Consider the following 26,067-nt stretch of genomic DNA (forward strand, 5'->3'; position numbering starts at 1 on the left):
AACTGCTGCAAGTGGCTGCTATGAGAGACCAGCAGACATTGAGAAAAAGACATGAAGCTGAATAGGTGAACTCAGATCAAACTGAGTGATTACCTTCCCCTGCCCCATTTTCTATTTTTCACCCAGTGTGAAGAATTCGCTGACATCCCTAAGTACCATCCTCCTCCATCGTTACATGCTACTGTTTCTGAAAAGGTTGCCTATCGCAACAGGTAGCACTGTGGGCAATACTCCTTCCTGGGAGCCCAAACGTATTCCAGAGAGTGATTTCAGAAAGGGCATCAAGGGAATCCCGAACTTGAGATTATCTAGGGAGATTCCTGAGAAACAGCACTAATAAAGTCCTGAACGAAGCAGGAAACTTTCATTTCCATCCATGATTTCTTTCCTGCTATAAGTGTACCGTGGTTTCCTAAGAAAGAAGACCTCTACTCCATTCTCTGTTGAATCAATGACATCTACCTATAAGCTAGGAGAGTAGGGAGAGATACAAATTTCAGGAACTGTCAGTAAACCAAGCAACCAGGTATGAAAATTAAAAGGGCCTGTTCAAATATTATGGAGGAATCCAGAACAGGTTGCAGGAATTCAGCCCCTAATCTCAGCTCCCCAGGACCTTCCTAGAAGAAAGGTCATAGAAGAATCCAGTCCCCCCCACCAGCGGCCCTGATGTCAGTGCGGGGAGATGCCATTCTCAGCCCAGGAGAAACCAATACAGAGCCCTCCGGGATGCTTTCACCATGCAGTTTGATAAGCAGTGGGGAGGGAAGACTGGGAGGAGTAGGGAGGAAATGGGGAAGGAGCTCATTTCTTTCTCCCAAGGAGAAGCATGCCATCTTCCAGTGCTTGGCAGAGGGATGGCTGCACAGGTTGTAGCAGTATTAGGGACCCTCAATCAGATTATAAGGACACAAAGGAGTTAAGTGCATTAAAAAAAGATAAGAGAGATGCAGAGAGATTTACCCTCCATCCCTCCTTCCTTCACTGAGCAGACAGAGGTCTGTTTGCCCAAGGACTTCAGCTTGTTAATTTTGAACAAGTGTTTGTCCTCCTCTTGTTCCCCATCCTGTGCAACACTCCTTGAGGCAAATGTTTTCAACCAGCATTTGCAGAGCCACTGCCCTACCCTGTCATCATCGCTCAGCTGCAGAGCTGGTGAACAGGCTGACCCCTGCGTAGCGCATCCCAGTGCTAGTTGCTGAGCCCAGCAACCTGTAGGTGCTATAGCAAACAAAAGCATTTCAGTCTGAGTCCCTGAGTGTGACACTCCAGACATAAGCATCATGGCAGAATCCCTGCCCCAAAGATCTGACAGCCTAAAGGGTCATACCTAGATGGAAGGGAAGGGCATGCACAAAATCAGGACCTGGTACTGAGCTGTGGTATTCAGGTGGCTTGTTAATACCTGCTGTTCTACTTTGATTTCCTCAGTGGCTGATTTTAAGATAGGCAATCTGGTTACAATGCGGCTGTGAAGGGACAGTAAAGGATATTAAAATAGAGTAGGTTAACTCAAGAGAAACAGCATGAAGGAAAGCACTAAGCAGAGAAGAAACTGAGAGGTATGTAAACTAAGGTATGAATGGAAGTGAGAGAGTGTAAGGAGAAGGGAGATGAGAGAGAGAGGGCTGGAGCAAGGCTGAGTGGTACATACACTGTAACCCAAAGGGTAGATTTCACACCAAACGTGCAGCCTCCTGAGCTTTTAACTGCAAGGTGCAGTGGCCACTTACAAGATGCAGCTGGTCCATACTGAAGACTCTTACATAGGATTTGGTGCCACGGCGTCACAAGACAGCTGCAAGAAAAAGCAGTTGCCTTCCAGCTCCTGGACATAACCATTTCTCATATGGATCACAACTCGCCACTTCCCAAGAGAGAAGGCACCCATCCTACAGAATTGTCACCATAAGCATTCCTGGACCTCCTTTCTTCACAGTATCAGCAAGGAGGGGCTGCTAGAACAGTAATGAAAGGAGTGCTTACATACACAATGTGACATGCAACAGTACAGGGCAAAGTTTAGGAAGTATCAACCCTTGATAACCTACCTTTCTATCAGCTGCTTCTTCACCAAATGAGGGCTATTTGTGCTGGAAATATCCCTCTCCTCTTCCTCCCCTGTTCTGATGTTGCTGATGTTCATTGAATTTTGTTATCTTTTGATTGACCCTGCATAAGAGTTCTGGCACCCCATCTGACCTAGGTGCTGACCCCGGTGTCTGCCACAGGGACTGAGTCTTGGCTCACTGGCAGCACACTCTCAGCTCCCAGCCTGCCTGAGCCCCCTCTGATCTAGCAGGGAGCAGGACTTGCGCGGGATTTCTCAGCTCACCGTCCCGCCCGGGGTAGAGATGTCAGTTTTCTAAGCGTCCTGTGGGTGCCAGTCGTGTTCCAAGTGCTCTTGCAGCGAGGTCTGTGCCAGCACCAAGCCTCTGCAGTGGTAGAGCTGATCTGCTGATCTATTCAAGCTCCCTGCATTTCTCGGACATGCCCCTCAGAGAGACGTCTGCCGACAAGTTTGGGATCAGATGTTCCCTTGCTGACTTGATAACATCAGGCTTTCGGGTTTTTTTCTTAATGGAAGTAAAATAATTCCAGCTTTTTTTAAAAGCTGGACCCAGGCCGAGTCTGTCGGAAGTAAAAATAGCCGAGTATGCAGAGGCGACAGCACACAGTCAGGTTTAGTTTCTGTTTTATTTTCTGAGGACTAAAAATACTCTTAAAAGCTCTGTGAAGCTAAGCCCTGGCCGGTAGGAAATGCAGTTTAGGCCCAATATCAGCTGTCACGTCAAATTACTGGCCTCACCTCACTTTCCATCGAGTCCTATCACATGGCCATGTATTGATAGGAACAGAAAGATCTATCTTGCCAAAAGAACTAGTGGAGGAGCCAAGGTACAGGGTTTGCATGGTACAGTATGTGTCTAGATCAAGGAGGACACAACTGAAAGGAACATATGGCAAGTGCTGGCCAGAGAGCAATGCCCCTGGGGCTGCTTCTGCTGAGCCTCCCCATATATCAGCCAGGTCCTGTGGCCACTGCCCATCTGACCCTTGAGCTGCAGTTTCTGCATCAGTGCAGCCTGCTTGCTCTCCCAGGGTCTGAGTTGGGGTGGTGCTCTGTAGCTAACAGAGATGCCCCTATCCCCAGTAGCTGATATCTAAAGTACATGGATTGGCACTGCCCAAAGAAACTGGAAGGAGTAGGCTGAAAGCAGAGAAGAAAGAAAGGGAGAAGGATTATGCCCAAGGTGTCTCCTACAGAATTTCTGTCTCCCTATTTGCTCTGAACTTCAGGAGAGACAACAGGGTGTGGTGATGGGATGAGTGAGCCAGGAGGAGGCCCATCTAGGAAACAGCAGTGATGACCATAAAAGTTAGGCTTGCCAAGATGGGGAAAGAAACAGACTATAGGGAAAAGCATCCCTGTCTGAGAGTGAAGAGGCTGCAACCCTGCAACCTGACTGGCTCTTTCACTACTCTGAGATTCCAGCATGGGAAGGGAAAAATAACTCTTTATACCATTAGGCTCTCATACTGCTGCAAAAAGAGGTCAGCCCCTGCAAAATCTCCTGATAGATGACTGGTGTAATTACCCAACACATTTGAAACATAGAAAAACAACTTGAGTGTCACAGCATGGCCATTAAACCACAGCAACTGGCATGATGCAGGTCAGCAATCTTGGGAATGACGCTTGCAATGGAAGGGTGGAGAACTAGCCTGGGGAGGGAGGCAGTGGAGTTAAAAAAAATCCATCTCCTGTGTTACAAGGGCCTACAGAGAGATTAGATCAGTTCAAGCAGGACGTTGCAGCCTCCTCCATCTTTGATGTTTTGAGGGATGTGCTGTTGCGTAGGAATGCTTCTTTACTGTCTCTCTGGTTAAAGAGTCCCTGGACTCAGAGGGACAGGTTAGCCCTGTGATGTCTGATATACCTAGTACCAGAGGCCCACTAACTTTCCAAGTAGTAGTGTTCAGAGCTAAATCTCCAAAGAGGTATTCACTGCCTAAAGGGACCTGCAGCCCTGGGTGTGATTTAACTCAGCTTACTTTAGACTTTGATAGCTCCCTTCTGTGCATCTGGGCTCCCCTGACAGGCAACAGAGAGAAGCTGGCACCTCCACATTCATCTCACAGGTCAGACAGGTCAGGAGTCATGATGGATATTTCTCTCCATTGGCTACCAAGAGAACCCCTGCAGGGTTAAACTAATGCTTTCTCTAGCTCAGTTTTCTGCCTCAGTCTATTTAGGTAGAGCGTATGAGCCTTTTGGAACTGGTAAAGGAGCGTAAGGATGGATCACGAAACAAATTTTTAGGTAAGCAACACAATGGAGAGGGCCTCACCACTGCAGGAAGAGAGGCCCACTTTCAATGGAGATCCACAGAGGTGAGGGAATTAGAACCACCAACACAGCATGCTGCTGCCTTGGCCAGCCTCTTAGAGCAACCTTGCAGTGTCACCTCAGCAGCGGCTTTTCCAACAGTAAGAACTAGTGTCCACTTTTTATTTAATTCTTCAATTTAGAACAGCTGTGCCAGTCAATTCTGAGTAAAGACCCTCCTAGGATACCCTGCAGCCCAAGGGCTGGCACAGTCTTCAAAAGTGAGTCAGGGAAAGTCACACCCCACTCTTGCCACCCCACTCTTGCTCACCTCAGGGGACCATAGAATCATAAAATGGTTTGGGCTGGAAGGGACCTTAAAGATCATCTAGTTCCAACCCCACTGCCATGGGCAGGGACAACTTCCACTAAACCAGGTTGCCAAAATCCCCATCCAGGCTGGCCTTACAATGTTGTCAGAACTGCCTAAAAGCTTGTAACACAATGATTGGGATTTAAACACCCCTGGATGGTTGCAGCTTTTATCAGCTTCCTCTTTTCCGTACACATTATAACAGCACTGAGCATAATTCCTGGTGACAGAATGAACAAAGTGTTTACCATAAACCTGTGTGGAGGTGATGCCTTACTCAACAGCTTTACATCAATGGAGCCTGGACTTCATGTTTGACAGAATGGGGATTTAGTTAGTTATGGTAAGAACCTAAACAGATTAATAAAGGAATGGGAGAAACCAAACTAAACAGATTTATAATCCATTGGATATGGGAGAAGATGTGAGGAGGGTCCTGGATGCACCAGTCTTATGGCCAGAAGAAAGATACCAAGTGCCAGTAGCCCAGTGTGTACTTTGTGGACTGTCCATCCACTGGAAGCCTCCTCTTTGGAGAATTACCATCACCCTGCCAAAGGCAGCAATGCTCGATGTCACGCCACCACACAGCCCAGCCCCAGCCACATTGCAAATGCTCAATTCATGCCTTGGAAAATAGTTAAATGTGGATGATACAGACATCAAGATGCCACTCACTGCACTTGGAGATCCTGTTTCAAAGGACAGGGGGTTGCCTGTCTCTTTTTAAACATAGGGGTATTTTAGAGAAAGAAAAATAATTTTTCTTTCTCTTCTTTCATTTGGATGCCTCCAATAGTGAATATTTCTGGCACCGGCTGGAGGCAGAATACTCTATAAATACAAAGCCATTAAATCACATGCAGCAGCAACCTGATCAGGGCTGCCTTTTAATTTCCTGACATGAGCTGGCCACTAACCCAATTACCCAGAATCCCCGGAGGAGCCCTCATCCTTCCCAGGAAGCACAAAGCAAAAACCTGAGCATATTGTAGGGATGTCAGCTGAGCTTTCACTGAAATCAAATACCTTTTTGAGAACACATGGTCTGGGAGCAGGGATGAGAGCAGGAGGGAAAGCGGAGAGGTTGCTGGAAACACTTTGCTCCATTGAGAGATTCTTTCACTTGAAAACAGAAATGAAACACCCTCCATTTGGTTATGTTGCCAAAAAGGAGCTCAGCTGTTGATTCATATATCTGGATTTTAGTGAAGGATGAAGGCAAAGTTACTAAGCGGAAGTAATTTGGGATTGCCAGTGCTTGGAATCCCTTGTTTAGATACTAGATTTATAGTATCTTATAGCACCCAATTTATAACATCACAGAGACAGGCCTGCCCAGGGTGAGAGACTTGTTTAATTGGGAAACATCTGTACCATCAGCCCCTGGCTACAGCTGGTAAGGGAAAAAGTTAGGCGAGTTAGGAGTTATGCCTAGCAGAGTTAGGAGTAAACATTAGGAAAGTATCACTGGCTACATCGTTTCCTACTCAGCCAGGGTCTTAAACAAGAGGAGCATGGATTTAAGAGACAGCCACTTCTGAAATCTGGAGATTACAGGCTTGCCATCTTTATAGTGGGGACCACCTCCAACATTCACACAGATGCAGGCCCTTAGGCAGCACAGAAGTTAATCAGCTTGTTGCAAGTTCCTCATAGGCAAGGTATTCCCAAAGACACCAGAGACAGGGTGGCTCTCTGCAGTCCTCAGTCCCTGTGATGTTTGGGGGGGGAGTAGGCAGACCTTATGAGTGAGCTGGGCCTGGGAAGAAGGAGAAGTGGGAGGAAGGTGATTTTATTTTGTTTTTATTTCTCAATATCCTCCTCTCCTCTCATAAATTTTTTTTTTTTTAAATTTGTCCACGACGATAATTCCTGAGTGATCTCCCTGACTTTACCTCAACCCACGGACTTCTTCGTAGTATTTTCTCCCCTGTCCTGCTGAGAAGGCAGCCTGAAAGTGCAACTTTGTGTGGCACTCGGCCAGACAAGGTCAACCCACCACACTGACATACAAAGAAGGACTGACATCACTGTCCTCTTCATGGTGCAGTTCTGCAAGGTGACACACAGGACTGTGACTTCAGAGAGGCAGCAGAGGTGTGGAGGGCAAGGCTGTGAGGTCATGTTTAACCAGCCGATGTCCAAAATCAAACCTCTGAGCCCATTTGCAGAAGCCGTGTGTCACCTGAAATTACATCTACCTCTAGATGACAAACAAATTGCTGTAAAACTGAAAGGCCATGGGTGGCTAGAGCGTGAATGGCAAGGCTATATTCTCCCCAAAACTGACAAGGTATATTGAGGTTTTAAAAGAGACCTGCTAAACCACTGAAATTTCTCTATCCATCATTCTTGAGAGCCAGAGAGATCTAGATCTACTTTGTAGAGCCCAGAGCTAAAGAGCTACGTTTTGGTCATTGGGAGCACAAGACAGAGAGTGCTGGGAGTAGAGGGGCTATGGGGTGGTCAGAGACAAGGATGTCCAGCTCTGCACAATGCCTCTCCTCTGCAAGTTGCAGGGCATGTTTTCCTTCACTGGTCATCCACACTGGCCAGGCATGTTTGTAGATATCATCTTCTTCATTTGGGGTCAGCAGTACCACAGGGTGCTCAGGTTTCCCTAAGTTTTGCAGAGAAGGGGCCATGCACTTCTATTGGATGAAGTTGTGAAGAAGCCTCATCTCCCACTGCCCGCAGGCTGGTGCTACAGCAAGGACAAGAGCAGCACAGCACAGATTTTCTAGGAATGTTGCCTCTTCACAGGTCATTGGGACTGGAGTCTGCTGGAATCCTGGACTCCAGATTCAGCAGCTTCCTATCTGAGCCTGCTAGTGAGGGGCTAATTAATGCTCTCTGGGGGCACACTCAAGATGGAAGGGGAAAGAGAGACACAAGCAGCCAGACAGGCCAACACTTCAGACATCTGAGCCAGCTGGGCTCCGTGGGCAGAGCTTTCTGCCTGCCACTTTCCCCAGCGAGTCTGGCCAGCTCTGCAGTGTCACGCCAGGAGAACCTGAGACAGCAAAGCTCTGATGTCCGTGCAGTTCCCTTGTTGCAATGCATTGATCAGAGCTCTCTTAAAGAAAGTGGCCTGGATATCTGAGACACCTATTGATTGCTCCACTGGCTCTCTTCCTGCCCTGATCTTCATTCACGCGGCGCTGCCTGAATAACTTGCACTTTTGTGTTAGGGGCAGTCTCCCCAGATCTTGAAGGGCTACATTCAAAGGGGCAGTCCCTACAGGGAGGAGAGAAGATGTCTAGTGACCCCTTATATGTACTCCCAGGGGGAGGGCCTGTGTCTCTTTGGCAGCAGCAACTGAGCATTTAAAGTGTAAGGCAGAAGCTTGAAGTCATGTTTTCCTGATTCTGCCATCTCTGAATAGTGGTGCCTTCTGCCTGAAGAACAGGCTTATGCCTATGCCCAGTGGGCAGGAGATTGTATGAACATCATGTATGATGACAATGACCAGGAAAACCCTTCCCCCCTTAATGAGAAGAAATCATGAAGCCCTAAATTAGGTACTAATGGAGTATTATACTCTTCTTCAGAGGAAGGACAGTTTCTTTACCCAGAAATGTCCCCACTAAGTTACCAACTCAGTGCAAAGGACAAGAAGAAACCTGTTAAGAGAAGAAGTAGTTTCTAGATCTTGCCTTTAATCACAAGACTGTTCTTCTCCAAACCTCTGGTAATCAAGGAGGCTAAAGACCCTGTCTTAGCAACCTTCTGCCACAGATGAAGCCAAGGGAAAGAGAAGTACAACACAGTAAAGCAGAAAAGGGAACTACTGAAAGGGAAAAAAAATAATCCTAGCTCAAGTATCAAGACACATCTTGTCCTAACAAGTGCTGGGGGACTCCAGAACATGCTCTCTGGGGAAACCAAGACATCAGGGATTTAAAAAACAAAATTAAACTACAAGAACTGTACAGCTGGGAACGTTCCTGCCCTGGCAAAGAAAAGGGATGGATGAGCTAATAGGATGACAGATCAGAGATGAAAAAGACCAATGAACCTTTTCTAATCCAAAATCCCTTGTCAATTCTGCATTTTTGAGGTTGTCAAACAATTATGGATTTGTTCTTTCCAGAAATTCCTGGGTCTGTGAAGACCAAAGACGGTAAACCCATTTCCCCCCCTTTTTGGATTTTGCTTTTAGAGATGTGTACTGATTGAATTAGTACTTTGTGCTTCCACCAGACTTCACATAAAGTTAACTAATCAGTCTTCACAATCCTTTTGCAAAGCAAAGCAGTATGACCCTTATTTCCTATCTTGGGAAACTGAGCAATAAAGAAAGCACAAAGGAAAAAAGATGCTTGCCCCACATTACTTCCCCACTCTGTGTTAGGATGTGGGAGTACTATTTGCAGATTGCCAGTGGAGTCTCCTCGCTGCTCTTGATATTGTCATGTGTTCCTGCATTCCATTACTATCAATAAATCTTTATACTGTATATTCCACAGCTCTAAATATTATGGGCATATTCCACAGCTCTAAATATTATGGGCATGTATTATGGATACACTAATATCAATAGCAAGCCATCCTTCCCCAGTGGCTTTAATGATGCCAAGTCAATCCCTATATGAATAACTAAATATACCTCAGCACAAAAGCACTTGTAGAGTCAAATTTCAGGTTGCCATGTATAGTATCCCATGAGGTTCAGGCACAGCATGGTGTGAGTGAACCTACATTGCTTTCCAGCCTGATTCTGGTCTGGAAGGAGTTAACTATTTTCACATAACTTGGAGTCTAAGCCACAGAACGCTTCACAAGAACCTGCTCTGGACTGTGCCAAACTCCCAAAACTGGAAGCAGAGGATGCCCTGGCCACACAGTCAAACATGCCAGTGCAGGCTTCTGTGGCTCTGCTCCCCCAGCTGCCTGCTCTGAGAAGCTCAAATGCTTGGATGCAGGGCAGCAAGGACACAGGCAGCCAGCAAGCCTGGACCCATGCTGCTGCTCTGCAGTGTGACTGGAGCCACTTAAAAGCTCAGGCTTTTCAGGTTGGTTTATGGGATTAGTATGAGCAGCCTAGAGTGCATTACCAAACTGCGCTCCCACTAATGCCAGTGTCAGTAGTGTGGACTGGCATGTGGGTAAGGGGATATATCCCCTTCATGAACTACCACATGTAGAGAAACAGGTTTCCAGTGGTCCCTATCTAGGTCCAAAAGTAGGTGCCTCCCTCCCAGCAGTGGATCATGATCCTCTGAGTCTACAATCTCTACACCTCAGGGAGAGCCAGACTACACAAACCTGCACCACCTCTGCTTGGTTACTGGGGTGCTCTAGCAGGAAGATATTTAACCACAGAAACTACACATCCATCAAAGAACAGAACAGGGTTTAACATCTAATCTACATTCTTAACAATACTGGCTGCCATCAACTTGCCTCTCAAGAAACGAGAGCACCCTAGTGCAAAGCAATACACGTTCAAGTGACACTGTACAATTTATCACCAGCTGCTATGAAGATATGACCTGGAAGCAAGCTGCAAGCTGGCATCTTGGCTCCAGCATACAGGACTTGTGCAGATCACAACCAGCTGCTGTTCCTTGTGGTTAAACTGAGGGGACTGTGCTCTGCCAGGTACAGAAATGCAGAGTTACATGCAATGCTTCTCCTTCCTTCCCCTTCCTCTCCCCTTGCTGCCTCTCTCAGAGGGACCCAAGGGAAACAAAGCTTTGTAGTCAATCTATAAGAATATGTTTAATTGCCACTGAATTCCCTGTGGTCCACCTTGAATGGACAAGGACTGGGGAGGGCAGTGGGGGGAGGAAAAGCAGCACAAGAAAGAAGCTGAACACTGGTTGGAGAGTGGAGAGTGTTGAACATATCAACAGGCTGAGCAGAGCGCAGGCTGGGTGTGCAGGGCAGGGGACACTCAGCTCTCAGACAAACCTCTGCCCATCTTCGAATAGTCTCCCAAGTGGGAATATGGGCAGATTTTTGTTGCACACTGTGCTATAGCTCTGCATTAACTCCATCCTTACTTTACAAAGCCCAGCGAAGCCAGTCATGTTCACACAAAGGGCAAAATGACCTCAACACTGCAAAATGAACTGGGGAAAAAGAAGTGAAACACCTTCCAGCCTGGGGTTCCTCTGGGAAAGTCTGGCACCACCAGTTTTTTTCAAATTTGCATGTATTAGAAGTAATATCCTATCATGAGGGTGCTGACTAGAATCCTTCTCCCTGGACTGCTCTCTTGGTCCCTGCACATCCTGACTATTTTACAAAGCCCCTAAAAACACACCTTTGGAAAGCCAGAGAGGGCAGCATGCAGTTAGCCTAAGAGATCCTGCAAGGCCTGGAGTCTCAGGTGCTATTGGGACAGAGAACAATTCTCAGTCTGACTCTGTCTTACCTTCTTTTAGCATCCCCACTTTGAGGCATTTCATGAAGCGACAGGCCTGACAGGACTTGCGCCTCCGTTTCGTGATCTCACATTCGTTCGTGGCTGGGCAGCTGTATTCAATATTCCCTGCAATCAAACACAGAGATGGTCACCCAAGAACCATGTTATCCCCAGTGATTCAGGGACAAGTTGCAGTGGCCCAGATATTCCCACCACCATCAATCTGTATACGCTGTATGTTTGCTCACTCATTTGCACACACATACTCTGAGACCACAGCTGGCTGATGATGGCTCTTAGAGAGCCCAGCACTAAGTAGAACACATTTGAAGAAAAAACAATACTGCTCTAAGTATTGGGAGAAACCTGTCCATCCAAGGGGCTGACTCCAATGCTGGGCTTTCAGATGCAATATCCCCTCCAGGTACACCATCATCCCTTGTGCTGCATCCTTTATAACCTGGCCTGTTCCCTGAAGTCCAGGGCTTAGAGTGGGAACAGTTCAGGTATTAGCAGCATTCCCTTTGTGGCCAGTCTTGCTCCATGTCTGTAGGATGGATGTTACCTGCCCTTTCTTGCCTTGCCTGGGGAAGCAGGGAACTCAGGGATGACATTTTGTCCTTTGCTTCCTCCTGCCTGCTGGCATACTACAGGTAGCAGGGAAGCAGTAGGTCTGGATTGAGAGGATGGATAACATGCCCTGTAAAATGCACAGTTTCTCTAGGCAAATCTTTCCAGTTTTACTTTATTAGTCCTTGTGCATCTGTGTCTCATCCCTCTCCAAAGAGCATCAGCATTTCTTTCCTCATTCCTTTCCACTTATGATCACTTCACAACATTGCCTCTGAGACAAAACAGGGGAAGCAGCATCACAAATTTATTTCTGGTCACATAATATTTTATCATAAGCCAAGAAAGTAACTGAAATACAGACACAAGGGTCTGACATGAGGATATAAGTGCTGGATCACAGTGTGAGGTAGCAATTATTTAGTCCTAGAAGACAACAAACAGAAATGAATGTTTACATCCTGCCATTCATTTTGGAGGTGATATTTCTGAAGAGGGCTATTCAATGTTTTCTGTGGAGCAGGACTGGAAATCTAAGCTTGTCAGTGATGCATTGACAATAACAATACATTTAAGGCAGTCTAACTACTGGGTAAATCAGGCAGCTCAGAAAAGGATTTCTAAGCTCTACAGTCAGTTCAGAAAAATGAAAAAGTTGGTTTGGAGGTTTAGAGCAAGAAATTGAGACTCAAGAGTTCAAGCAGAACTGTAGGAAGGAATGTAGGTAAGAGCCAAGAGAACACGCAGTATGGAATTGCGAATGTTCCATCCCTGGCAGTGTTCAAGGCCAGGTTGGATGGAGTCTTGGGTGAGATGGTTTATTGTGAGGTGTCCCTGCCCATGGCAGGGTGGTTGGAACTAGATGATCTTCGGGTCCTTTCCAACCCTAACTATTCTATGATTCTATGACTTTGGATATCATCAGATTAGAAGTAGAGCTCACAGTTTAGTAGCACTGGGACAGGACGTGATTTTTGTTCCTACTTCTGGAATGGATTTCTATGTTCTTGCGCAAGACCCTTCCATCCTCTAAAGACCGACAATCTGATACATACCAATCTCTGGGCGTGGTGATTAGACTATGGGGCTAACTAAGCAGTTGGAAAGCCCATTGGGAATCTGAATCAAAAGACAGAGCACAGATTCAAAAGGAAGACAGTACTCACTATGCTTGGCCCATGCTGTGTGAAATCCCAGGAGCACACAACCCCAAAGCCCAAGGTGATCCACCTGCTAGTTACAAACCTTCTACCTCTTGCCCTTGTTTTATCACAAGACTTGCAAATTTTCCCTAAAGCTTCAGCCCAGCCATCCCATTCTTCACCATTAATTATCTCCTTCCAAAATGCAGTTTGTCTGCAGGAGCAGAGTGTGCTGCACAAGTTGCTTCTATTCAGACTGTACTTCGTCATTGAGCAGCACCTGAATTTCAATAACTAGCAATGTATCAACATTCTCAGAGAGCTGGAAATTGAGATTCAGGCTTAATCTCAAGGTAATAAACAAACTCCTGCTTTAGACACACAGCTCCAGCACATTACAAGACCGATGAGTACAGAGGCCCTTACCTCATGATCAGACACTTGCTGTGCCCCACACAGGAAGGAACAGAGCAGGAACAAACCTGGGAGAACACTCCAACGCAGTCTCAATTTGGAAAATTTTACCTTAGTTTCTCACCAAAGCCAGGACCAGATTTCTGGGAAGATGTAAGACTTCATGTTTCGTGGTCTCATGGCCAAAAATTTGCCCCCTAACAGACACTACACCAAGGGCACTGAGCCCTTACAGCAGCGGAAGGCAGTGACAGCCCCCATCTGGCAGCTCAAGCTCTATCTACCCTGCATCAAGCAGATCTCCCACTTTCCCCAAGCCTCCAGTCCATGGACCCCTTGACAAGTGAAGTACTGGAAATGGTTTACAAAACCTACCTCACAACTAAATGTGCTAGTGTCAGAGTAGGTGTAGGTACTGGTTACCATATACATACTGTTTGTACAGCTTAAAAAAAGCAGTTCTCAAAGGTACTTCTGTACTAGGATCATGACTGTTAAAGGAGCAGAGCCAGAGGAGAGCGGCAGTGGGCAAAATTCCCTTCCTGAGTGGCAAAGCAGTGGCCACCACGTTGTGCAGCATCCATGTGGTTTGCTGGTAAGCACAGCTGAAAAAACACACCCACTCACCATGCTTATTGTCTTCACACTGAACATAGGCTCATATACCCCTTCCACACACTGTGCCCACAGTATCACAGTATCACAGTATGTTAGAGATTGGAAGGGACCTCGAAAGATCAGCTAGTCCAATCCCCCTGCCGGAGCAGGAACACCTAGATAATGTTACACAGGAATGTGTCCAGGTGGGTTTTGAATGTCTCCAGGGAAGGAGACTCCACAACCTCCCTGGGCAGCCTGTTCCAGTGTTCCGTCACCCTCACTGAGAAGAAGTTTCTTCTCAAGTTTAAGTGGAACCTCTTGTGTTCCAGTTTGTACCCATTACCCCTTGTCCTATCATTGTTTGCCACTGAGTAGAGCCTGGCTCCGTCCTCGTGACACTCCCCCTTTATATATTTATAGACACTGATAAGGTCACCCCTCAGTCTCCTCTTCTCCAAACTATAGAGACCCAGCTCCCTCAGTCTTTCCTCATAAGGGAGATGCTCCACTCCCTTAATCATCTTCGTTGCCCTGCGCTGGACTCTCTCCAGCAGCTCCCTGTCCTTCTTGAACTGAGGGGCCCAGAACTGGACACAATACTCCAGATGCGGTCTCACCAGGGCAGAGTAGAGGGGAAGGAGGACCTCTCTCGACCTACTAACCACCCCCCTTCTAATACACCCCAGGATGCCATTGGGCGCCTTAGCCACAAGGGCACAGTGTTGGCTCATGGTCATCCTGTCGTCCACTAGGACCCCCAGGTCCCTCTCCCCTACACTGCTCTCTAACAGGTCGGCCCAGTCTAAAGGAAAAAAAGAAAGCACCAGTAGCTGTGTCTTACAGCCCACTTTACAGGTGCAAATGCTAGAGGTGAGACCTGCTGTACCCTCTTCATACAAAACAATGCTTCCAAAGTAAATGAGGTTTTATATTAGGCCCCACCCATAACATGCTCTGCATTTCATGGGTTGAGAGCTACAGCTGGGGGCAGTATCTGCCATTACTGCAGGAAACAGGGACATCACCAGAGAAGGCACAATCAGCATTACCCAAGCAGAACTCATCCAAGAAAAACTATCATCTCCAAACTTTAACAAAGTTCTCTGACTTTTGTGTGTGTGTGTTTGTCTCAATTTCTTTTATGCGTCCTGGGGCTGGCTGCCAGCACAGTGAGCTGCTCACAGCTCCCTGTAATTTCTGTAAGTGCCCTGTGATAAAGTGATGAGATTAACTCATCGAAATTCCAGCAGCCTCCCAGTGGCTGGCGGTCACACCACCAGCCCAGCTGCCAGTGCAGGGTGCTCCAAGAGAGCTTCCTCTTCACTGCAGCAGCTTGGGCTGCTGCAAGACCCTGCAGAAAAGCATCAACACACAAAGATGCACACGGACAAGTCTGTATGCAAGTATAAAATTCAAGTCAAGTCTCTGTGTGTCATGAACCGTAGATTACGTGACCCAGAAGGGCAGAAAACAGGATAATCTAATAGACAAGGCCTTAGTTTGAAGTGTTGCTTATTAGAAGAGAAATCCTCAACTTAGTCAATATTTGATGTGAAAATCTGCTAGGACCTGACTGATTCCACAGAATAAGATTTACCAAAAAAAGATGGCTTCAATAAATCAAGTGGTAGGTGACCAAATCAGGGTTTGGAGTTGTTCCAAGCCTTCGTATGTAGCCTTGCAGGGCAAATCACTTCCTCTCTGTGTCCTAGTTTGTTCATCTGCAAAACAAAACAAGCACCAAACCTGCCTTCTGGGGAGATTGTAAGTCTTGATTCATTAGTGTTTAACTGTACTTTAAACCCTTTAGATGAAAGACGCTAAGAAACAGCCAAGGACTATTAAAGTGACATCATATTTTTACCCTATTTTCTGTAAAATTAGACCTCTGACCATTAAACAATTTGGAACATATTTTCCAGTGCACAAATAGTGAGAGCACCTGAAAGCTGCATCCCAGAGCCTGGTCATTGAGAGACCCCATAGCCACTATACCTCTCTGGAAAGAAGAAGATGCCTCCCTGAGCTTGGGGAGGCAGTAAAGTCCCACCCAGCTCCTGCTTAAGTTATGGACAGGACTTCTCTGAGAAGTTGAGCTCAGAATTAATAAAGCACTGAGAGTACAAGCTGCTCCCTGCTTATTGATCGCGCCTTTCTACAAGGAAACACAGGGAAGATTATAAACAAGTAGCCAATCAAGTTTTTAAAGCTAAAGCATTTTCAGCTTCTGTTTTCTGAAGAAAACTCATCTCTCCTCTTTTTCTGGTTTATTCTTCATTGTTTTGCACCATTCTTTCCCTCTACTCTTCTTTTCTTGCTTACTCTCTCCTGCTTTGCACTGCTGCACACAGAATTCTCATCCCTTCCTTTGGGTGACTCAAACAGAGGGCCAGATGACTGCATGCAGCTTTTCCTGAATTTCAGGGGAAAACCCAGACTCAGATATATCTGCTATTAAGTTCCAAATTCCATTCATTCAAGTCATATCTTTCACCCCAGTGATATGACACAGCATGCTGTGGTTGCAACAAGTGGCATGGTGCCATTCTCTGCTGCGCCCCCCCCCCCCCCCCCAGCCAGAGGGCTGAGAGCAGGAATTCCCAGGGAAATCCATCTCATAGGCACCTCCGCTCATGCATGTGTTTCCTTTTATCCCAATTTTTGTAACAATTATTACACTGCCCTCACAGCTTTGAAGGGTTTTGTTTGGAATTTGATTGGTTGGTTTGTTTTACAATAATTGCTTGCAATATTCCATAGTCTTGGGAAGATCCCACCAGGCAGTCAGTGTAATGCCTCCATGGAACAGCTCTTCTGCTTGACTTGGACAGCCTACAGGAGAAAGCAACCTTATTTTTAATCAGCCGCTAGCTGTGATGACACTGTCATTTCAGTACCCACAAGCTTTTGTCCTGAATCCTTTTTATCTCTATTTCTGAAGGTAAACAGATCATTTGGGTGTCTCAGTGAAAAGGGACCTGAAAACTGTAAAAAGGCCCTTGGTGAGTGCAGTGCCAGATCAGCAGTTACTCTGCCCTCAGCAGCACCAGTCTGACCTCCTGTACCAGAATAGGGAGCACTGATAATATGCATGGAGTGGATTCTCTATTACCTTCCACTTAAACTTCCACTTTAACTGAGGCATCAGAGCCTGAGTCCTGGAGTGAGAGGTACTTTGTGAAAATCAGAGGAAAATCTCTCCAATGATCTGCATGAGGTAAGGGGGGGGGGGGAGTAGGGGTGGTATTTTTTAAGTTACAGTTTTCAAAGAAAAGGATTCAGACATTGAACCTGTAAATCTGTATTTAGGCACTTGAATAAGTGACCTGATTTTCAGTAGGGCTGTCCTATGCTTCCAGGTGCCTGAGTATATACACACATCAGCAGAAGCTCCCATTTTTGGAAAGGAGAATAATAAGAATCAACTTCCCCCCAGTAACTTCCCCCCATCCCCCCCCCAAAAAAAAACAACCCCAAACCCAACTACCTACCACAAAACACAATCAAAGAAAAAATCCCAACAAAAACCAAAACCAAAACCCTTCTCACCCTAGTACACATGTTTATCACTTGCGGGAAAATGAGACTTTGGAAAAGCAGGTGAGATAAGCCCTAGTACATGGATTAACCAAAATTTTACTTCATGCAGCTTATATAGTAAGTAAAAAAGAAACGTGAGGAGCAAGACTTCAGGACCCTTGACACTATGAGAGGAAAAGGGGGTAGCTATAGGTGTAACACCAGCACTGTTTGCCTATTCAGGGTGGCACACCTAGCTTGAGCTCCACAAAAGAGGACTTAGACATTTCAAACAACCTCACTGAAATCCGCCTCCAGTTTGCAAGAGGATGAAGGAGATGGGTCCTGAGGCTCTCTATCTACTGGCAGCAAGTTTGTCTGTGGGGTTTCTGACACAGAAATATTTTACCAAAGTTCCTCAGAAAACATCCTTCTGCATGGAGTTCTCTGTACAGATGCACTGAGGCAAAAAGAAAACACAAGGCTAACAGAGTTGAGCTGCACTGGAGATGGTTTTCTGAATCCAAATGCTAGAGCTGTGAACAGTAAGCAGCATTCAGTCATTAGACCGAGGGAATGCTGCACGGTACCTGGTTAAGCTTCAAAAGTTTTTTGAAAGCTCAGAACACCTCCTGGACTTTTGCTGTGAACTCCCACCTGAAAAGTAGCAGGCACATTTCTGAGAAGGACAGAAGGACAGAACAGTGCCTGCCTGCCATGGCTGCTAGGGATACAAAAACCCTCCCTTCTGTATTTCACAGGCACTTTGCTGATCCTGTGGATGGTAATCCTCTTCTGCTCAGGAAAATGCTCAGTCTCTCTTAACTGTTCCTCCCTTCCCAGGTACAACTCTAACCACCATAATAATTACCAGGAAGTCCTAGAAGACAACAGGTTTTGTTACAAGCCTGTTATAAATCCCTACAAGTCTTCTGAGCCATACTGTCCGTATTTGAAGCCCCTTACTGATGTAAGGGCACACCAGCACAGCAGTTGTGTTGCTGTACTCATTGAGTTGGAAGCTTTCAAGATTCAAGCAGGGAAATCACAGATGCAGGCATTTTGCCCGATACACATCCTGCCTATTCAGAAGATAATGGTAAATATGTCTCTTCTTTCTGACTCCCCAATCACCAGTTCTCTCCAATATCACTCCGTGCAAGTTCTGTTGCATCACATTACGGGTAAGTTCCAAGAACAAAGAAAGATCAGGGAGAGAAACCTTAATTCTTTATTTTGCTGAGCTTTAAGCTTTTATTTTATATTAATGGGTCATTTTAGAAATAGCCTTAATTTTCACCATTTGAATATGAAAAATAGATGAAGGGTAGTCACAAATATGTTGAATAATAAAGGACTCTTATGGTTACATAGAACTGTTACTAGTTAATATTCAGAATAGGCAAAACCAGTTGTAACAACTAATGAACTAAAGATAACAGCAATATATTTGATTGATACAAAATGCTTTATATATTGAACAAACTAGTAAAAGCAGGAATAGAGTTAGATTAGAACTTGTATCCAGTAGGAAATCCAGCATTTGCCTTTGTCCTAAATTTGGATAAATGGATTAGTTAGGATTTCCATGGGATATAATTCAGAAAGCTTTAATTCAGAACGATCCAAAGTATGTTATCTTTTATGTAACAGACCCATTCCATTCAGCTAATATAAAATTACTGGTTTCAAGTCATAGCATGGTTTGGCTTGGAAGGGATCTTAAAGATCATCTGGTTCCAACCACTTTGCCATGGGCAGGGACACCGTCCACCACACCAGGTTGCTCAAAGCCTCATTCAACCTGACCTTAAACACCTCCAGGAATGGGGCATCCACAACTTCTCTGGGCAACCTGATCCAGTATCTCACCACCTTCACAGTAAAGAATATTTTCCTAATATCTAATCTAAATCTAGACTCTTTCAGTTTAAAGCCATTCCCCCTTTCCTTGTCTCTACATGCTCTTGTAAAAAGTCCCTCTCCAGATTTCAATAGGCCCCCTTTAGGTGCTCAAAGGCTGCTCTAAGGTCTCTCCAGACCCACCCTTCCCCAGGCTGAACAAGCCCAACTCCCTCAGCCTGTCTTCGTAGGAGAGGTGGTCCAGGCTCTCTTAAGCACTAAAAGCAGCACACTTCAACATGCACAAAACTCAGATTCTCTCCTGCCTTAGCTAGATTGCACCTTTGAAAATATTCACACTAAGTCAGGTGATGCTCATGGCACGTATTTTTATGGGGGACAATGCAGACTGCCACTAGAATATAACAGGACCCAGAGCACAGTTCCCACAAAGCAATGCGACGATGCAGGAAGAGGATTCAATTTTTGTCAGACAGCCTAGCTTCATAGTAGGTCAGAATTTATGACTCTCACTCAAAGCACGTGAAGTTCAGCCCTGAATATGGGCTGAATACATGTTCATGTAACATGTTCAGAGAGAAAGGCCTGCAGCCCAATGGCATGTGCTATCATCTCATCTCAGGTTTTCACCTTTCCATCTCAAGCATTGCCAGTGCTGCAAAGTGGAAATGGCACACAAGCTTCCAGGTCTTGATCCTTCTCTTGGGCTACGTAACATAACAGGAGAGAGGTCACAAGTATGACCTCCCCAAAACCTGTGGGACAGGTTAGGATGTGCTGTGTGATCCTAGCTTACTTCAGCAAAACCAAACATTTCAATTCAGCTTGAAGTGAATCAACAGCTTGAATTTTCCTCACTTCTTTTTTATTCCAAAAATCTTTTTTTTTTTTTTTTTGGGGGGGGGGGGGGGGGGGGAGGGGGGTGGAATGTGACACAGTACAAATTCTGCTTTCCTTTGGAAAAATGTTGCAAATGAAAAACTCCCCCACAGCAACAGTAGTGACCTCAGAGATAACCAGCCATGCCCATGGTGGCTTTCAACCTATCTCCTCCCTCATCACTTGCAAGGCACCAGCTCTCATGCTGTCCAGGACAGCCTGGCCTCACCTGGCTAAGGGGGAAAGTGAGTAGCAGAGCTGTCAGGCTCAAAAAAGATCTGCAGCTTGGATGTCCGTTCTTCCTACTGCTGTAGCAGCAGCAGGAGCGGAGAGGCTACTGCAGGATCCTCCTGCCTCAAGAGATGCAGGTTTTACCTGGGTCAATGCAGCTAAAAAAACAACGGGCAGACTGGGTCATTTGTACTAGGGGAGGAGGGTACTTGAAGAGGAGATTTAGTGCAAAGATCTGCTTCATGATCAGCGTTAGCTAGATAGGGCTGTGGTAGTGTCGTCATCCAGGACAGATTTAGACCCATTTTCTAGCAGCATACACACCTATTACTTAATAAACTTACCAAATATAGGGCCAGCAGATTAAGTACTCTTATAATAGTCACCGGTTTTTCAGCTTTCGTAGGCACAGAGAAGTGAAGTGGCTGGTCAAAGACCACAAAAGCCTGATGAATTTACCTACTGCATCTCCTGAGCATCTGGGAAATCCTGGAGTCATAGCTCCATCCCTGTGCTCAAACCATTAAATCAACACCATTCCCAGGCACCAGAATCACATCAAGTCTTTTGATACTCGCAGGGGATACAATCGTGTAACATACACATCTACATGCTTTCTGCACACCCTACATCGATGGTAGTCAGCCTGGATGAAGATTTTCCTACTTCTTCAGTTAGATACTTAACATGTGTACTGAATATAATACAGTTGCAGGATGAACACCTTAAGGAAATGCTTCTGCCACTCTCTCTTTTATGTGATCCTTAAACCCTTTTTCCCTGCATACCCAGGGCTGCGCTTGGATATTGCATGCACTTCAGCAGAACCCTGGGAATGGTGCATTTTCTTGAATCAACCAAACTCTGCAGCCCTGTTTGCTGCCTGCTCCACTGGGCTCAGCCTTCAGCTCCATTGCTGAAATTTCTTACCCTTGGGCACTGCACACTCGTCTCTCCCACTCCTGGGAATAAAAGCATTTCTGGTACCTCAGTTGCCAGCCAAAGCTGATGACAAGGTGAGAGAAATCTCCACTTACTCCTTTCCCCCATCTGTTACATGTTAGGAGGCAATCAATTAGGGAACCACAGGGAGAATATAGCTGTGCTGGGGAGACGGGGTTGTAGAGAAGTGCTCTCCCTTCTTGGGATCAAGTCAGGTGATGTTATCACCCATGCTCATACTTGTTTCAGGCAGTGCTGCCCTGCATTATTTTCTTTTGAATTTCTCTGAAAACTCTTCAAAAGTTCCCAGGTCTTTTTTTACCTCTCTAGGTTAGGCCTCTCTTCTGCTCTGCCACAGAGGTGCTCCAGTATCGATCCCACAAGGGGTTAGTTTTTCAGTCTCTTCCTGTATAAGCAGCTCCTAGGGCTTTGCTTCAGAGTACTACTCTGTCTCTCCTTTAGCACCTGAATGTGCCAAAACGAAACACTGGGAATGGGTCCAAGCAGTGGAGGAGGGACAGAGTCAGTGCTGACAGTCAGAAGTGCAAGTAAAAGTTCACATTCAACCACAGGAGATTCAGCAATGACAGATCACAGAAACCCTGCCAGGGTACAACAGGCCAATGCCCTAGAGATGACCATGCTTTCCACACAGCATAATGAAAGAAGAAGAGTCAGTGGGGCAACACAAAGTGATTATTCCCACAGCTGGACAACAATGAGGAGAGACATTTAGAATCTATGAAATTAAGCTAGAAATAGTGAATTCTGCAGAGACCTGGGCTGAACTGCACCCTATACTACTCTGTCCACTCCAGAGTTGAATATCCCAAGTGACAGAGAGTAGTCAGGCCCACTCAATGAACAAAAAATGAATGCTCTCCCCACATGTGCCTTTCTTTCATCTCACAGGAGGCAAGCAAGTGTTGCCATGGTGGATTTATCCCAGCCAACTGCCAAGTACACACAAAGCTGCTTGCTCACTGGACATCTGTACAGTAAACCCATCGTGGGTGGGTAAACTCAATGCATTTTCCACTGGAAGGTGAAAACTTTTCCCAGTTAAAGACTGTAGGAAGGAAAGGCTTTGCTCACACAGGGCCCGCTTATGTAAGTACACCCAAGCATCTATAGATATTGGAGCTTGCCTGGAGGGACTCCTTCTTTTGGCTTTACTGTAACTGTGTGAGTGCTCATCTGCAGCACACCTATGCAGTCAGGACACAGTCATACGCCTCACATGTGAACTGTACATGTAGGTGCAATGCACTGCAATTCATCTACACACACATGCACCAAGGTTTTCAAAACCACCCGAGGAATTCCTCATCCTTAGTAAGACTGACAAAACCTGGGTATCTCTATCTCCTTCAGTATCTAATTTTTTTATGTTTAAATAACTTGCATCTTAATGAAAAGGGCTGTTGCAACTAACCAAGGAGGAACACAGGACTGACTCTCATACAAGTGCCTGTCCAGTCTTGTGGTGAGGTCTATATGGAGTCCACGGCCACACATTAAGACTGGCAGGACAGAGTGAGAAACTTTCTATTCCTGCAATGCTGGAGCTTTCACTTCAAGGTGCAGACATCTATGACAAGAAGCCACCTCTAGGCAGGAGCACATACTCTTCAAATGGGCCTCAAAAAAAACATCTTTAGAGTGCAAAGCATTTCCCTTCCAGGCCTCACTCCACTAGCAGCCACATTATCAGGGTATCAGTGCCACTAGACCAGACACCCAGATCTGGTAGCCAGTCAGGCTATGCTAGGCAAAGGTTCCTACCATGACAAAACCTAACTTCAGGTCCACGTTGATTTGGAAGGACCAGAGCTGAGCAGGAGGAAAGAGGGAGCATACAAAAGGATGGAGTTTCAGGTCCATTACATGCACCCTCTCCTTCCCCTTTTTATATGACATGGAAATATCACAGTCTCAGCAACGTCTGGGGCTGCCTCCCTTTTTGCTATGAAACAGACCTATCAGTTTCCCTCCCTTCCCACCATACCTTGAATAGTCCTTTTGAAGAAGGCTTTGCATGCCTCACAGGAAGCCACACCGTAGTGGTACCCAGAAGCAATGTCCCCGCACACCAGGCACAGCCGCTTGGGGATTGCATTGAGCATGTACTCGCACTTGGTGGGCGAGTCCTCCATGATGGCGCTGGCGCAGTCATCGTAACGCTTGCGGCAGGACCCACCGCCAATCCCTGTGCCATTGAACATGGGTGGTGAGTCTAGGCCATTGGGGTGGCCACCCATGGCGATGCCGTAGCCACCGCTAGCATCGGAGGAGCCACTTGGACTGTGGTGGCTGATGGCGTCGATGCCAGAAGATGGGCTGGAGGGCTCGGTCTTGATGAAGGACCCACAGCTGGAGGAGAGGTGCCGCTCCTCCGTCGCCATTCTGCCAAGCAGCCTGCAGGGAGAGAGCAAAGGCACTCAGAGACCTCCTGGCCAAACCCAGCTCCAGGCTGGTCAAAAGAGATCTCTCCTTTTCCCACCTCAGTCCAGCTCCCGTTGGCTCAGGCTGTTCAACCCCACCCTGGTTCTTCTCCTTCAGGAGTATCATTACAACTCAGTAAAAACAGCATTCCTATTACCCACAAATTCACAGTAGAATAAAGACAAGGCTATTCATGTAGACCATGATTTCAGGCTGTTCAAAGGCTGCAGTGCTGCGAAGGGGCATCAGTGCTGATGAGGCACAATCTACCCAGAGCACAATCTAACCCTGGGACAGCAGAAAGAAATGAGCCTGTCTGTGGTAGACCTAGTGAAAAAGATGTTTGTTTAGTTCAGAATGTGCTGCCCTGGCTCTAAGCAAAGAGTTCAAAAGCAGACCCTGCAGAAAGGACTTGCTCAGATTGGATTTTCTTTAGTAATACAGAAGTAGTTGATTAATTTTCATGTTGGATTTCCCCTTCCCTCTCCCCTCCCCCTTCACTATCACCACTAAAAGAGGAGCTTAGAAACTGATGGAAAATCATCTAATCAAAAGTTTCATACAGCTTAATCTTAAATCTTTATCTTTCTTCTATTTACTAGTATAGGGCTTTTGCATGGAGATGCTTCTCTCATATTCCCATTTCTTAAAAGAGAGGTTTATGTTCTTAAGTATACAGAAAGGACTGCATCTTTACCAGATTTGAGACTCTTACTTAGAATCACAGAATGGTTAGGGTTGGAAAGGACCTTCAGATCATGTAGTTCCAAACCATCTGTCAGGGGCAGGGATGCTTCACACTACATCATGTTGTCCAAGGCTCTGTCCAGCCTAGCCTTGAACACTGCCGGGGATGGAGCATTTACCACTTCTTTGGGCAACCTGCTCCAGTGGCTCACCACCTTCACAGTAAAGAACTTACTTTAGTTAAAAAAATAAAGTTAAATAAAGAATAATAATAATAAAAAAGTTTAATAAAACTACTTATTTTAGTGAGATAGTCTTACTCTTTACATAAATGTTCAGTCTTTTTTTCAGAACACAGCTATTTTTATGACATCTTATGGCAATGAGTTCCAGGGATTACTTTTGTGGTGTATAAACAAACAAAAAAAAAACCCACTTTTATATGCCTATACTGTATTTGCAGCCTTTCAGGCTCCCTGAACATCTCCTGGCACTCGTCAGAAATGTACTTCTGCCATGTTCTCCTCATTCAGCTCTTTGCTATCTATATAATTGTTCTTCACGCAGAAGTTTTTGCAGACCTCTTGTCTGCTTCATCATCTATCTCTGAACTTCCTCTTGTCTGGCTATTTCTGTTCAGTCCAGAGCAGAGTTCAATGAGCCAGCTCCTCAGCAGCATGAAACTGGCACTGCTCCATCACTTCTCCAGCTGAAGGTCTGGACAGTGGTCACACCATCAATTACTTACTGAATTTACCATATTTTCAATGTTATTTTCAACCTATTATATAACTCCTTACACTGTTTCCTTTTTTTTTTGTTTTGTCTTTAAATTGAAATCTAAATTGTTACCATTTCTTCAACAGAGAATATCAGCAAGTTGCTTATTGCAATCCCCAGATCTGTTTCTGTGTTGCTGCAGTTAATTTAGAATCCATTAAGACGTATGAAAGATCAAATTAATGCCTTCTGATCTGCAATGTTTTCCAATAGGCAACAGCGCATTTTATCTACCACTGTGCTGTCCATGCATCCAGCTTTATTAGGATCCTCTGGAGTTTTCCAGTCTTTCCTGATAATTTGATGTCACCTGCAGTCTCATTGTTCATCCACATCCCAGATCATTAACACATGGATCAAACACCACAACACTGATCTTTGTGGGTGATTCATGTTAACCTTTATGATGCTGAAAATTGACTTCTCTTTCTTTTCTGGGTAGGGTATGCCTACCTTTCCTTTTCTGTCTCAGACACTTTTTAATTGATAATAGTATTAACCTGAGAGGTTAAATTTTCCCTTAAGCAAGATAGTTTTTCAAAGGCTTTTAAGAAAACCTAAATACATTCATTTTCCTGATGACATGTCCAAAGAATTCTGACTGACTGGAGATGCTTGAATTTTCTTCTTGGAAGCTCTGCTGGTTTAAAGTTACCATACCACAGTCATGTGGGTAACTTCTATTTCAGTTTCAGCCTATTTACCTGGTGTTTGTGGCAACTCCTTCTGCCAAAAGGTCAAACCTGTCAGGAGACAGGACAAAACATTCTGTGATACAGCAAGGCTGGAGTGCACGTGTATATATATATATATATATATATCACATCTCTGTGTCTGTTGATATGAATGTGGATGTTTGATATGCAGCAACTTCACAGTCCTGCATCCTTATGATTTCATTTGACCCACGTATCT

The 26,067-nt window shown here is 45.6% G+C and overlaps 1 protein-coding gene across 6 annotated transcripts in view; it reads right to left on the reverse strand.

The window, feature by feature from the left end:
- Positions 1 to 26,067, reverse strand: part of ESRRB (estrogen related receptor beta) — a 134,952-nt gene that overhangs the window by 16,739 nt on the left and 92,146 nt on the right. For all 6 annotated transcript variants that reach the window (XM_057428613.1, XM_057428617.1, XM_057428615.1 and 3 more), the window contains 2 exons: positions 23,249 to 23,658; positions 11,090 to 11,206 (listed from right to left, as the gene is read on the reverse strand). In XM_057428613.1, the coding sequence (XP_057284596.1) occupies positions 11,090 to 11,206; positions 23,249 to 23,658 (527 nt within the window). The remainder of the gene's footprint in view (positions 1 to 11,089; positions 11,207 to 23,248; positions 23,659 to 26,067) is intronic.

The sequence above is a fragment of the Pezoporus wallicus genome, unplaced genomic scaffold, assembly GCF_028554395.1.
Source record: "Pezoporus wallicus isolate ANWC-B61680 ecotype Strahan unplaced genomic scaffold, APGP_CSIRO_Pwel_v1 contig_3486, whole genome shotgun sequence".
In the NCBI taxonomy this organism is placed as follows: Eukaryota; Metazoa; Chordata; class Aves; order Psittaciformes; family Psittacidae; genus Pezoporus; species Pezoporus wallicus.